The 13199-nt window shown below is 39.5% G+C and overlaps 1 protein-coding gene across 3 annotated transcripts in view; it reads right to left on the reverse strand.

Moving 5' to 3' along the window:
* Positions 1-10232, reverse strand: part of LOC104819890 — a 13212-nt gene extending 2980 nt beyond the window's left edge. For 2 of the 3 annotated variants that reach the window (XM_010550177.1, XM_010550175.1), the window contains exons 1-18: positions 10033-10232; positions 7901-9862; positions 7446-7644; positions 7281-7340; positions 6864-6968; positions 6057-6197; positions 5782-5844; positions 5464-5694; positions 5286-5369; positions 4284-4441; positions 3657-4164; positions 3165-3335; positions 3004-3063; positions 2238-2360; positions 1469-1744; positions 1214-1279; positions 942-1073; positions 13-798 (exon numbers count right to left, since the gene is read on the reverse strand). In XM_010550177.1, coding sequence (XP_010548479.1) covers positions 13-798; positions 942-1073; positions 1214-1279; positions 1469-1744; positions 2238-2360; positions 3004-3063; positions 3165-3335; positions 3657-4164; positions 4284-4441; positions 5286-5369; positions 5464-5694; positions 5782-5844; positions 6057-6197; positions 6864-6968; positions 7281-7340; positions 7446-7644; positions 7901-9747 — 5010 coding nt within the window. In that variant the 5' untranslated portion in view covers positions 9748-9862; positions 10033-10232. The remainder of the gene's footprint in view (positions 1-12; positions 799-941; positions 1074-1213; positions 1280-1468; positions 1745-2237; positions 2361-3003; positions 3064-3164; positions 3336-3656; positions 4165-4283; positions 4442-5285; positions 5370-5463; positions 5695-5781; positions 5845-6056; positions 6198-6863; positions 6969-7280; positions 7341-7445; positions 7645-7900; positions 9863-10032) is intronic. The other variant, XM_010550176.1, reaches the window with a different exon arrangement.
* Positions 10233-13199: the final 2967 nt, after the last annotated feature.

The raw sequence follows: 13199 nt of genomic DNA on the forward strand, positions 1-13199 counted from the left end.
GATATCGGCATTCCCTTGGAGCCAATTGGCGTAAGGAGATAGAGCTGTCAACAAAGTCATTCCCCCATCCTTGATGTCAGCATCGATTCTAACTTCTCCTGCATCTAAAATGTTCCAGTTTAAACCTTTGAGACCCTCAGCTAGTTGGCTATCCCATCCCTCTTCACTTCTATCTCTTGATGTTTTCTTCTCACTGTCATCCTTTCCTTTTACCCAGCTAGGGACTGTCAAGGCACCATTACTATAAGTTTCTCCATCTCCTCCCTGAGAAATACTATTCTGAGAAAAATTAACAGGAACACTTCCTTGTACATGCACATGGCCATTCTGGACAAATGGCTCAAATTTGGAGTTGAAAAGAAAACGGCTGTTTGATGTAAGGGAGGCAACAACTTCAGCGCGTCCTAGGTCAACCCCCCCAATTGCGCCATCCAACAGTCTCACTTGTACATCACATTCTGGTTTTTCAAGATTTCCTCTAAGATCCCCTTCCATGTGCAAAATGCCCTTAATCGGTGACAAGAGTTGCCGCAAAGAATGAACAAGATCAGTAGCTGATGATTCAACAACCTGTACCAAAGTAGGCACCAAACTGATGGGAAAATTCAGAACAGCGAAATGAAGATTGGTTTTTGGCCCCAACAATGTTCCATCTGCATGGATTGTGGCATTTCCCTTTTGGATAAATATCTGCTCAAGCCGCAAACCATCGTCGTTGCTATATGACCCAGTCGCCAACACATGCTGTGTATTGTAAGCCCCCCACTCCCAATCATCTCCATGAAAGTCAAATTCTGCCTGATATTGATACGAAAAGGAAATTCAGATCGACCGCATAATTAGAAATTCTAGCACATGTGTAATCCTGTTGTATCATTGAATGAAGTGTTTCCAGAAAGATACAGCACTTGTGCAGCATTGAACTAAAAAGATTTATATACCAAGGTGTCTCCATTGCCTCCACCACGAGCATCCAATGAACCATGCCAACGGCCTTTGAGTTCGGCTAAACCTGGGAGACTGAGATCTTCAAGTACAATTTCGCTAGGTGGAGCATAATCCCCACGAATCTCCTACGTTGTAAAGAACCATCAGAATAAAAGTTGGAAAAAAAGTATGCGGTTCATGTTATACAATGGATCTGCATCCTACGTAAAGAAAGTCCATTCGTTATTTCTTAAATGAAAGAAGGTTTCCATATTAGGTACATTACCTCAAGTAAGTCCTGGAGATTCTCAGCATGTAGACGCAGATTCTGCAAACTTTGAATAAAAAGATCCTGCCATCCCAGCCAGGAAAACCACATAATCAGTGGCATTTAGCTTAAAGAGGATAAGAGATATGAACATCTTTGGAGTAACGAACACGAGAATGCAAAGCACAGAGGGGTAAGAAGTGAAATTATTTTCCCACTATGACTACTCAAGATATTAGCATGTCATTTGTTGAAAATATATTTCAAGCTGACCTTTGATCTAGAGCGAACAGCTGGATCAGTACTTCTTGAAAGAAGCCTCGCAAGGGGCAGCATCTCAGCGACCTCCGCTTTAGGAACTTCAAGTCTTACTCTCCATCTTCCCATGGAAGATATAACACTACCAAGATGGCCAGTCATGGCCCTCTTAAAGAAGCTGTTACTGTCCTTCTGTCCAAGGTTTCGATCACGGGAACCAGGCAGTACATATTCCCCTTGAAGCTCATAGCGGCTATTGCTTTGTTGTAGAACACTTTTCTCAACAGTGATCTTGACGAAAGGAAAAGGATCAGAAGAAATATCGTATTCATATTCTCATATTGCACATTGTTGGTCAAAATGAGTACCACAGATTTTTTGTTCTAATATACCAAAAAAGAAGAAAAAACTGGTAACCCATTTTATTAGGGCTTAAAAAAGAAGCATCAATAGTCACCAACAACACCAAAAACTCAAATAAGACAGGACAGAAAGAAACCAAAAGTTCAGTTCCAAGCATAGCAAGCAAAAACAGACCAAAAGGCAATCCCATTGAATTTTAGTTTCTAGCTTCTTTCGATTCATCTTTTAGTATTAATCCCTGAAGTCAAGCCAGGAGGTAGTTTTGGACAGTGAGGGAGAGTGGGAGGCTAGCAGTGTTCAGTCTAGATCTGGTGGCAAATGATGTACGACGAAATGGTGAATAGACCAACAATCGATTGCTCCAAGAATTATCAGACAATTAAACCAAATAAACTGGACTATGAACCGTTATCATACATACCACATCACCGCTCCATCTTACTCCGACATCTAGAGCTTCTCCAAGAACTCCACTGAATTTTGGTCGAATTACAGACAACAAACCATGACCCCTTCGCTTCAGAAGATTAAGCTGAATCTCCGCCTGCAGGTTCACCAGAATGTAACTTTACTATTATAAAATTTAACAGAATAAAGTATCAGCTTCTGAAAAATCTGGTTATCATAATTTAGTTGTAGTCTAATATTGCAGCATTTAGAAGTAACAAACGCCCAATTAAGAGTACACTACTTCATAAGTTTTCCAGATACACCACGGAGACAAATTATTCTTCTGCACCGTGGTTTTGCACTCTTGAAACAGGTGGCATACAGGCTAAATTTACTTTCCTCTTTCAAATGGCTAATATGTTTCCAAGCCTCAATCACCTGAAACACGTCATCTACATGTTCCTTTCCCAGTTCCCCATAAAAAAGTGAAGCAAAAAACAGTTTGTCGAAATTCTGAATTAGCTGGTCCCAACATGTTTCTCTCAAATTTAGGCAGACAATGCCATATGCGGCTAGATAATTTCCTCAAGAGAGCACTTGAATCTGTAAACATTGTGAAGTTCAGAAGCTCAAGGCCTCTTCAAGAGTGTTGTGTGGAACTTTAGCAAGAGGAGCTGTTCTGGCAACGAGATGTTGTCTTATGGATACACTAGTAAGTGACACGAATGTCAGTTAGCTTTACTCTTTTGAACCTTCAATCCGCACTATTTCACAATGCATTTCAAGAATATTCTTACCCTTTGAATTATTCCTCTCAGTGAAGCCAATTCCAGCTCATCAAGTGGTAAGTGGCGTATCTGCAACCAGATATCGTGAAGGAAATGCCACTCAATCACCTAGTGGCAGTAAAAGGTGGCCTTTATCATATAGAAATACATAATCACAGAAAAGATAATACCTCCAAAGTAGCAGACTGTAGTGGTTGATAACAAGCATTTGCTCTTAGTTGTCCCTTCTGAAAGGACAGAAACAGTAATTTTCCACTTGGTATACTTTCTTCAGGGTTTGGCTGCAGTGGTCCAACAAACTCCAGCGCAAGACTTTCATCTGGCCTACCCATTGCATCAAGCTAGATATACAAGCAATAATAGAACAATATTACCATAATGAGCAAAAGTAATGGTTGTGAACCACTTCACTGATACATGTATGAGAGCCATTGAAAGACCTATGGTCAAAACCGAGACCAGTTCTCATATTCGTCCAGGATCCAAACGAAATGAAGAGGATCCAAACGAAATGAAGAGAACAGTAAAAAAGATCGAGTTCAAAAGTTAGAAATTTCTGCTTCTGCCTACTTTTTTCGAACTCCAAATATTGAAAGAGACGAATATCTATCCTTGTATTTACCGTCTTTGTTTTATAGGAGAAACGTGAATCAGTACCATACCTTTACATGGTCACGTGAAATGCTTAACAGCCCAGCCAGTTGAGGAGCTAAAACTAACTGATTCAGCTTGAGACCTGAGATTGAAATTTCACCAACAAGACTTGCTACTGCTCCTGCATCTGCGAACTTCTCAGACTCAACCTCTTCTTCAGTTGTAGTGTTTTGCCCTTTAACCTTTCCCTGAAATTTGATCCTTCCTGTTGCTTTTAAATGTGTAGGCCTTGGTGAATCAAATGTATATGAAGTAACCATTCTAAAAAACTCAAAACCACGCATACATAAATCCAGTTCAAGTCCCTCGATGACAAACGGAATGGATCTCCTTCGAGAGAAATCTTCTTCAGGAAGCAACTCATGATCATTGTACGAGGTATCAAGTTTTGTGTATAAATCAAATGCAACTGACGATGAATTCACAGTGATATAATCATGTGATATCACAATATCACCCCGAGCATCAGTAAAGGACCCATCAGCTTTTGGTGCAACCCATTTTATATCAAATCTCCTGCAGCCAACATTGAGATGCAATCTGATAAATTCCACAGACAAACATAGACCGGCAAGAAACAGAATTGACTGTATAATACTGCAATATTGTTCAAAAGGAAGGTTAATAAAGCTTACGGTTTAAAGAGAGCCCCAGAGAGTTTTGTCTCCCCAGTTAAATCACCTAATTTTAGTGGCTCTAGATGAAGATATCCAGGCATATAACGCTGCAAAACCTTGTCAACAGATATATTTCCAGAAAAGTTTACATCTAGTGCAGTATCGTCCTCCTCCCCCTGTAAAAGGCATGATCTATCGTTTCAGCAAAAAAAAAAACATAAAGAAGCATTATACACATATCAGCCATTTGCGACATACAATTGCTAACTAGGAATTAAGAAACTAAGACATCAACTAATTTGAGATATTACAAATGTTTCCTTGTAAACTTAAGAACAACATATGAGAAGATAGAAACCAACAAAAGTATCAAGATTAAACTTAATCTCATGGATTTCAGTATCCAGACACGACAGCAACACGGCCAGGTGATGCCAGGCCTGCCTTTGTGAAGTGCAATCACTTCAGTTATTGAACATACATGAATTGAGCATGATGTCAGGCCTACATATGAGTAGAGAAAGCTGAAAACTATGACACAACTGTCAGCCAGAACAGCTCCTATTGCCTAATACAGATTTTCTTTCCATCATCTAACTAGATGTAAAACATGTTGCATCATATACCTGATGCAGAATACAAAAACCATGGCATCATTTTCAGTGATTAATTATTTATGTGCATGATTGACGGGGCTGATGCATTCAACACGTAAATGCCATGAGATGATTCTGACACAAAATCAGCTGGAAAAGATCAACAGCGTACATCTGCAGCGTTGAGGACACCACAGTAGTAGGCAACTCAAACAGTGAACAAACATATATTGGTCAAATGGTCTACCATCATTAGTCTAGAGGAGATGAGGTTTCTTCATTTTACTGCTCAAATTTGGGTTTTTGGCCACCCTAACCCCCCACACCACTTCTCAACCCCAAACCCAGGTACACCAAAGGTGCAAAGTGAATGGTTTTAGGAATATTTGCAGAAAGATCATTAGAAGGGATACAAACAACTTACCTCTGGACAGATCCAAGCGTTCCCTGCTCCACGAATCTCCCCACCATCAACAAGGGTGGCTCTAATTCCATATAAATCAGCGACCTGCCACATTAAGCATACTATTTTGAACTTACTTGAAAAGAACAGCCATCCATTACTTGAGGAAGCCAAGGGAACATAAAAAGAAAATACTTACACAATTATCAGTGTTAAATGTGAAATTAGCAGAAAGATAGGAAAACGGAACACGGTCAAATGCTGCAACTGCACCACCTTCCTTATTTTTCAGCATTTCTTCATATGCCACAGATGCAGGGAGATCTGGAGATAGATGATTGATTTTCCTAGAGACCATGCCACTTCCTACAAACACTGGAGCATCAAGGGGGCCTTGACAGTTGAACACAGCTGTAACAGAACCAGCCACCTGCGGCCCAAAATGATAGACCAGCTAAGATAACTATCTAGCAATCACCATGGAATACTCAGTTGAATAAAGCTACACCAACAATACCGGGAAGACTAAGGGCTTCATCTTGAAGGTTTTCATTAAGGCATTGACTTCCACGTAAGGTACCTGAAACAAACTAGGGACACTCAGCAACTCATATGAGACAAGCCAGAAACAGACAATTCAAGTACCAGATAAGGAAAACTACTCCATAGCTAGACATCGACCCACATGGAGAAATTTCCTCCTAGTCTTTAACTGGTATTCAGATACTACGGTCAGGGGATCAAGAAAGAAAGACAGCCACCTAGAATCATGGCTCACATAGAAAATTTTACCTGACACATTAGATGAAACTCTCCATCATCAGGATGAATACCAAAATCTCCGGAAGCCTCCAGAGGAACCTTTCCAAACCAGCCACTTGCATTGTGTAGGAAAATACGCTGGCCGCGGAAACACAAGCTGGCTGAAACATCCTGAAAAAATAAAACAAGACAACATTATGAGCAATAGCTTTAGTTGTGACTTGTGAACTCTACCTTGAGTTGGCATTCTGTATCTACAGCTAAAAGATAATCCAGGTCTAATCATTAATCTAATCATTAAATCGGACTAACAATGAGAAAGCAGCAGAAAACATCTAGAGAGCAAATGTCATATAAATCCAGAAAGAGACATCTATCCTCAAAATCAAGTGAACACACAGGCCAAGAAAATTTGAAAGCTAAGTTAATACTACCTGCATCAGAAATAGTTTTCCTTTCCATCAAACTAACTAGCTCCAGAGTATCAAATTTTTTATTAGGTTTGTTGCAGCAATACAATCAACAAACATAGTCAGAGTGGAGCTTGTTCTCATAAAATGTGCAATATCATCATTTATGACTTAGTAAAAACAGTTCCCAATTGATTGATAAGGATGCTGTTTAGACATAACATCGCAGTTCATAGTCTACATATGCCACACATATACTATCAACATCGAAATGCACAAAAGGTTCCAACAAAAAAAAAAATCAAATACAACCATAGAATTCATATGAATAGGCTAACAAATGGAAATTCGGATTTACTAATGAATGAAAACATAGTATTATGACAGGAGAATGCATATCCGGGAAAGATGCACATTCAAAACTTACAGAAAAAGAAGAAGGTGCATCATATAAATGGAAGCCCAACTCGGTGACATCAAGCTGGCCATGTAGGTTGGGAAATGTTTCTCCACTAGACATACACAAATGGACCTGTAATCAGGTAGACAAAGATAGAAAGCCCAAGCGCTCAATTACATACTAATCAGAACACAGGCTAATCAATGTGGAACATAAAAAGAACACTCTAATTGAGGGTCTTCTTGAAAGTGGATGTAAAGATGTGTGACAATCCATTATCTATCCGGACAGAATGGCTTGGTATTCTCTAGCCAAATTAGCGAAGCGAAGTATAGACCAACTGATTCAGATGTTATAACAGAAATCAGTCTAGATAAAGATAAAATTACTAAAAGCGATCAATTATGCTCAACTTAAAGAACACAATGGATGTTAGAAAAGCACCTCACCAGTAGCTCTTCCCTTTGACCATTCAATTGGGATCTCTAGAATTCTTTCAAAGTTCTGCAGAGTTGAGGGAAAAGTAATACAAAGAGGAGATATAGACAGATTAATCGCATAATAATTGACGACAGACTTAGAAAAATTCTGTTTCCCTTGACACCTTACCGGAACAAAGAACTTGGCAACCTTTAAGTTTGCGTGCCAGTTCTGCTCCACGGTATCAACAAAAACATCAACAGACAAGCAGCCACCGTCTTCAGATACTTCATCTGATCTCCACATGCTACAATTTCCCCCAAGCTGCACGTACACGCGGCCATAGTGATTCTGAAACTTAACATGCCCATCAACATTCCTCATCTCTCTACAAGAAATGTTATTTACTAAAATCAGTCACTTAACATGAGACCATTATTTAACTCAGCTCAAACGAAGCAAAGATACACTAAAAGCCATACTGATCTCAAGAGGCACTATAGGGTTTATTATAACTGTCACATACAAAAGCTAACGATATAAACTTTCTACAATATTTGAAGCTTGACAAATTAGAGAGCAGTAGAAAATGCCAAATAAATATCTTATATTTACATTAAATAACTAGGACAGATGTCCCTGACCTGGGCTCCCTGTCACCGTATGCTAGAAGAATAAATGTCCCACCCTTAAAGTGAACAGAGTCGAGCATGACTGGTAGTGCCTTCTCAATGCATAAAGCAGGCACCTCATTTTGCTCGACGAAAAATTTAGGAACATCATCTTCAACTTCAGGATACACCCCTTCTTTCAACTTTTCAGATGAGCTGGCAATAATATTAGGCACCAATTCCTTCACTTCCTTTAATGGTCGAGTAGGACCTTCATGATGCACTTCAACCCGATACCCACTTTGGCTGCCATGTGTAACATCATCCGCATTGTCATTCACATGATCAGACAATGTATCATTTTTTATATCTTCAACATGTGAAACATTTTCCTTAGGTTTTATAAGCGCAGAGAGTCTATCAACAGTCACTACGAAGGGATCACGTGATAGAATGCACTTGTCTGAATATGTAGTATCTTTTACAGCGAGACACCCCGATACTGCTCGATGATCTTCCCTATCCAAATCATCACCAGGTAATTGTTCGCCAGATGGCATAGGGACAACATATTGATTAATGTTTTCTCTTTCACTTTTGATTAACAGCATATCCACACCCAAGTCATCATAATCTTCAAACGACATTGAAGAATCATCAGGCTTCTGCTGCGATAAGATCTGGAAATAAGAGACAGCTGCTGAAGCGCTACGATCAAGAATTCGCCTTTTCACACCAACATTGGATGTGGATCCATTCTTTGATTTTGAATTCCACTTAAATTTGTGCTTTCGAGGGCCTTTTATCATTTTAGATAAGAACTTAAGACCTGCACCAGGGATCTTTATGCCAAACGATCTCTCCAATTCAGCATGCTTGATATCATAATCAACTCCTCTGTCCATGCAATGATGATCTGTTGAATGCATTTTTTCATCCATGCACATAAAGGACTTGGAATTTGCTATTTCAGTAAACTGTCTATCCTGCTTCAAGCCATCATCTTTAGATTTTGAAGTACTTTCTCCGGGAACAATATAGCCCATCCCTGCAGCCTTTCCTGCAGCATTGTCCCTATCGTTCGCCCAACAGGCTGCTGCTTCCTCCCTGGCAACTCTTCGAGTTTTAGTACGAAAGTCAATTCCTTCTTCAGAGGACAAATGCCTTTGTGGACCGTCTTCAGAGAAAGGTATCCCTAACCATGTAAAATCCTTCTTTTGTGCAACCAAGACAGTCGGATTGTTTAGAACGGCATCAACCACAATCTTTCCCCTCCTTAGACTAGCAAAAGGTCTGACGCGGAGCTTCATGGTTGGAACTTCACCACATGAGAATTCTTCACCATGAGGTCCGATGGAGCATGCTTCAAGTGTAATGCTCAATGGTGAAACTCTTCTCACCTTTCCAAAGTCAAGCTGACGCTCGATACGCTCACTGATTATAGAACAAACTGATGGCAAAAGCTTCGTCTCGACAAAACCCCGTGCCTTGTTCTGCCCGTACCACATAAGTAAGTAAACCCCAGATAAGACACATGTGAAAACAGAACACCTCACAAAAAACAAGCCCTCTTCCCAGACCAGAGATAAAGACTTCACAAAGGCCCTGCTTCGTACAATAGGCTCCTTCAGACATTTTACCTCCAATCTGTTTCTAGCCCCAATGGATTTTCTCAGTAGCGCTACATTTTCCCCAAAAAATTGTGAAAACCTTAATACTTGAGCTACCCAATCATTCTTCTTCTCCAAGGAGATACGCTTCCGGAAACCCCTTTTTGCACCCTTCCCTCTGTCTCCAAAAACATTATTCCGATTGTTTCTAGCAATTAAAGACTCGTGAAGAGGAGTACCAAGAAATGAGCTCTGCAATCTCAGGCTCATTGTCTTCCCTCATGCGCCACAAATGTTGGAGCTCCTACTCATCTGCTGGGGACCAAGGAACACGGCTCTTAGCCCCGAAAGCTTCAATATTTCAGGCAACCCACCATCAAAATCTCTAGAAAACACAATAATTACTTCAGTTTCCATTAGAAACAAGGGAGAGACAAGAAAACATAGCGGACCAGAAATTTTCAGAGACACAAAAAAAAAGCTCCGAAGAAACCAGAAATTCACATGGAAGAGCATTAAAATCAAAATACTGAAGAAATTTTCAAATAACAATACATTTTCCTGACGAAATCGTTCCATTTCAACTAGTTGAATCATCGAGAAAGAAGTAGAACACCACTGAAACGCCGAACCTCACAGGCTCAAGGAAGTAAAACCCTAGAAACGTCGGTTCAATCTCTGCATCATCCGCTTTGTGAATTTTTTTCTTTTTTGCTTTGGTACTTTTATATTCTATTGGACTTTCGCCGAGAAGAAATGCGAGTCGGGGAAAGATTGCTTGCTGAAATTGCCTTTCTTTAAAAAAAATGGTTCCATCTCCAAAAGATTGTTGGACAGAAATGTCACTGCAAAAGACCAGAAATTACAAACAATACCCCTAGAAATACACACATTGAATTGAACCATTTTTTGTGCCATTTGGGTCAAACATCTCAAAATCGATATTATAGAAATTGGGGGTCATGTTTCATGGTACATCCAAATGCAATACTCTTTCTCTTAATATTTCGTGTATATATATATATATATATTATTTCTGTTTCATATATTTATTTATTATCCTTACGTCATATCTACACTTAATTTAGATATATCTAAATTATTTTTTATACTAAGGTGACGACTGTAATTTCAAATTTAACAAGACAAAATACTCAATTTCCCAATTTGGATACATTTTTTGTCATCTTCAATCTTTTTCTGTTCATTTATGTCCAAATATTCAAATATATTTATGAAATCGAAGTGAAATAATTCAAAATTACAATTGGCCGGTATTCTATACTACATTGTATATATTAGGGGTATCAATTGGATCAGTCCGAATCTGCATTCGGTCCCAGAGGTTCGGGCTCGAACTTAGACCGACCCATTTTTTTTTCCTATATAATCAAACCTGAAACACGACCTTATAAATTTTAGGTTCGACTTAGGTCGGATCAGTCCACTCAAAATCTTTTGTAAATTTATTTTTTTATTTTTTTATTAAAATTTTAAATATATATATATATGTATATATACACCAAGCTTTCGGACCAATCTGAATCGGACTCTAAGTCTAATTTAAACCCAGCCCGGAGCCCATTTTTTTTAGCTGAAAATCTTACGTCCAAAGCCCGTTATTTTACGGGTTGGGATGGATTGAGCCTGAATTGACACCCGTATATATGCACAACAAACCAAACCAAATCAAACATCAATAAGTCCGGTTTTTTGTTTCTATCATAAAAAACCGATGGAAGAAATTGATAAATACAACTTTGTGTTTAGGTTCATTGTATTTAGACTATAGTTGTGGAGTTTGGGACGTTGGTTAGTTAATAGTTAGTAGTTAGCTTCTACCTGTGTTAGCTATAAATACAAGATTAGAAGGAGGAGAAAAATTTAATTAGAAATTTGGAAAAAAAATTAGGTTTCGGTTAAGAGTGAAACCTCTAGTTAGACAAGTCTCTAGAGTTTGTTCCTTGGTTTGATGAGCAATAAAGTGTATGCTTCTCTATTCTATCAAAGTTTGCAAGAAAGTTCGATCAAAGTTTGCAAGAAAGTTCGATAAGAAATGAGAGAAAATCCTATAAGCCTCTTGAGTCTTAAAGTTATTCCCTTCCAATACATAGATCCAGGTATGTTTTCTGATCTATGTTATTTTCAGACCAACATGCCATATCCAGCTGGAGCTAGACCAGAGGGTGTTTCACCCCACCTCCACCAGGACCTTCAGGGTTTCCAACTCTTGTGGTTGTGGACTATCTGCCTTTGATACGCGAAGTTCGGATGATGGGTACACCGAGGTTCGAGGGGACTCAGAGGCCCGAGGTTGCAGAGGATTGGTTGATCCGCATCTCGAGGGATTTGGATTATGTCATATGTCCACTACAGTACCAGACAGAGATCGCGAGCCACCATTTGTTTGGAGAAGCCCTTCACTAGTGGGAGGAAGTGGTTCGCGGATGTACTGTTGTATGGGCTTTATTTATTATGATACATTTGATGTATTGACACTTACTATGGTTTTATGATTGAGTGTTTGATTCATTACATGTTTTGCATACTATAATATGTTATGAAATCCATGTATTGTTATGAACAATATTAAACTCCCTAGTCATATGTCATTGTGGGAACAATGATGTACTAAGACTAGTATGATGTGTGATAGATGATCATAGAGATGATCATGGGTATTGGATACGATCATAATCATAGGTATTCGTTGGAGAACGGAATACTGGATTGACCTGCATGAAATTGTCATATGGACTGGTGTCATGACTTGAATCTCATGTGACGGTTCCATGATTGGATCCTATGACCTGCGATATCTACGGAATCCAACATGAGGAGTTGCGTACTTTGAATACGTCAAACGTCTTGCGTAATAGGAGGACTATAAAGGCGTGTATCAGGTATGACATGAATCATGTGTTGGATTGTAGATAGTCAAGATGGGATTTGTACCTCTCGTAAAAGAGAGAGATATCGCTGGGCCCCTCGTGTGAGCGAGACTGTAGAAATGTGTGACCACACTATAGATGAACGTCGTCTATTTCGTACAGTCGAACTCAGTGAACGAGAAAGCAGCCAAATTAGATAAGGTGGCTTTTACATGCCTTATGTTCGTCATATGATATCGTGATACAAAAGGATCATTAACCACACCCTTCCGTCTTGGTTTTTCCGTCGTTTTCTCGCACGTTTCGTCCTTCCCTGCGTGTGTGTGACCCTGTAGGCTCATTCGATATAGCACTATAGCCCGAAATCTCTATTCCGGATATACAAGTCATAGGCGGTCTCTAGCAAGACACTATGACTACCTATCTCGAATAGAGTTTGTTCATGATCATACGAACGCCAGTGATGATTCCGGTGTTGGGATCCCTTCGGGTTCCTAGCATGCGATCTCATCGATCTAGGGTTTGGATTCTAGGTTTCACGCAGCGGAAGGAAAGATCTAAACCTAGCCAAACGTCACACAAAACCAATTGTGCAATAACCCGAACAATCGTGTATATCGTCGTGGGATTCGAATACTTACCTCGTTCTTTCAAGATCTGGAAGTATCAATCGATCCAGGGCCTGTTTTAATCACCAAGAGTTGAAAGCACAACCCCTCTACATGTATCCACACCGACGGGAAGGATTCCAAACGCTTTTGGAACTGATTTGCTAGGATCTGTGAAGTGAATAGGGTTTCCAAGACTTGGGATCGAATCCCGGGAACTAGA

The sequence above is a fragment of the Tarenaya hassleriana genome, unplaced genomic scaffold, assembly GCF_000463585.1.
Source record: "Tarenaya hassleriana unplaced genomic scaffold, ASM46358v1 Cleome3, whole genome shotgun sequence".
Taxonomy (NCBI): domain Eukaryota; kingdom Viridiplantae; phylum Streptophyta; class Magnoliopsida; order Brassicales; family Cleomaceae; genus Tarenaya; species Tarenaya hassleriana.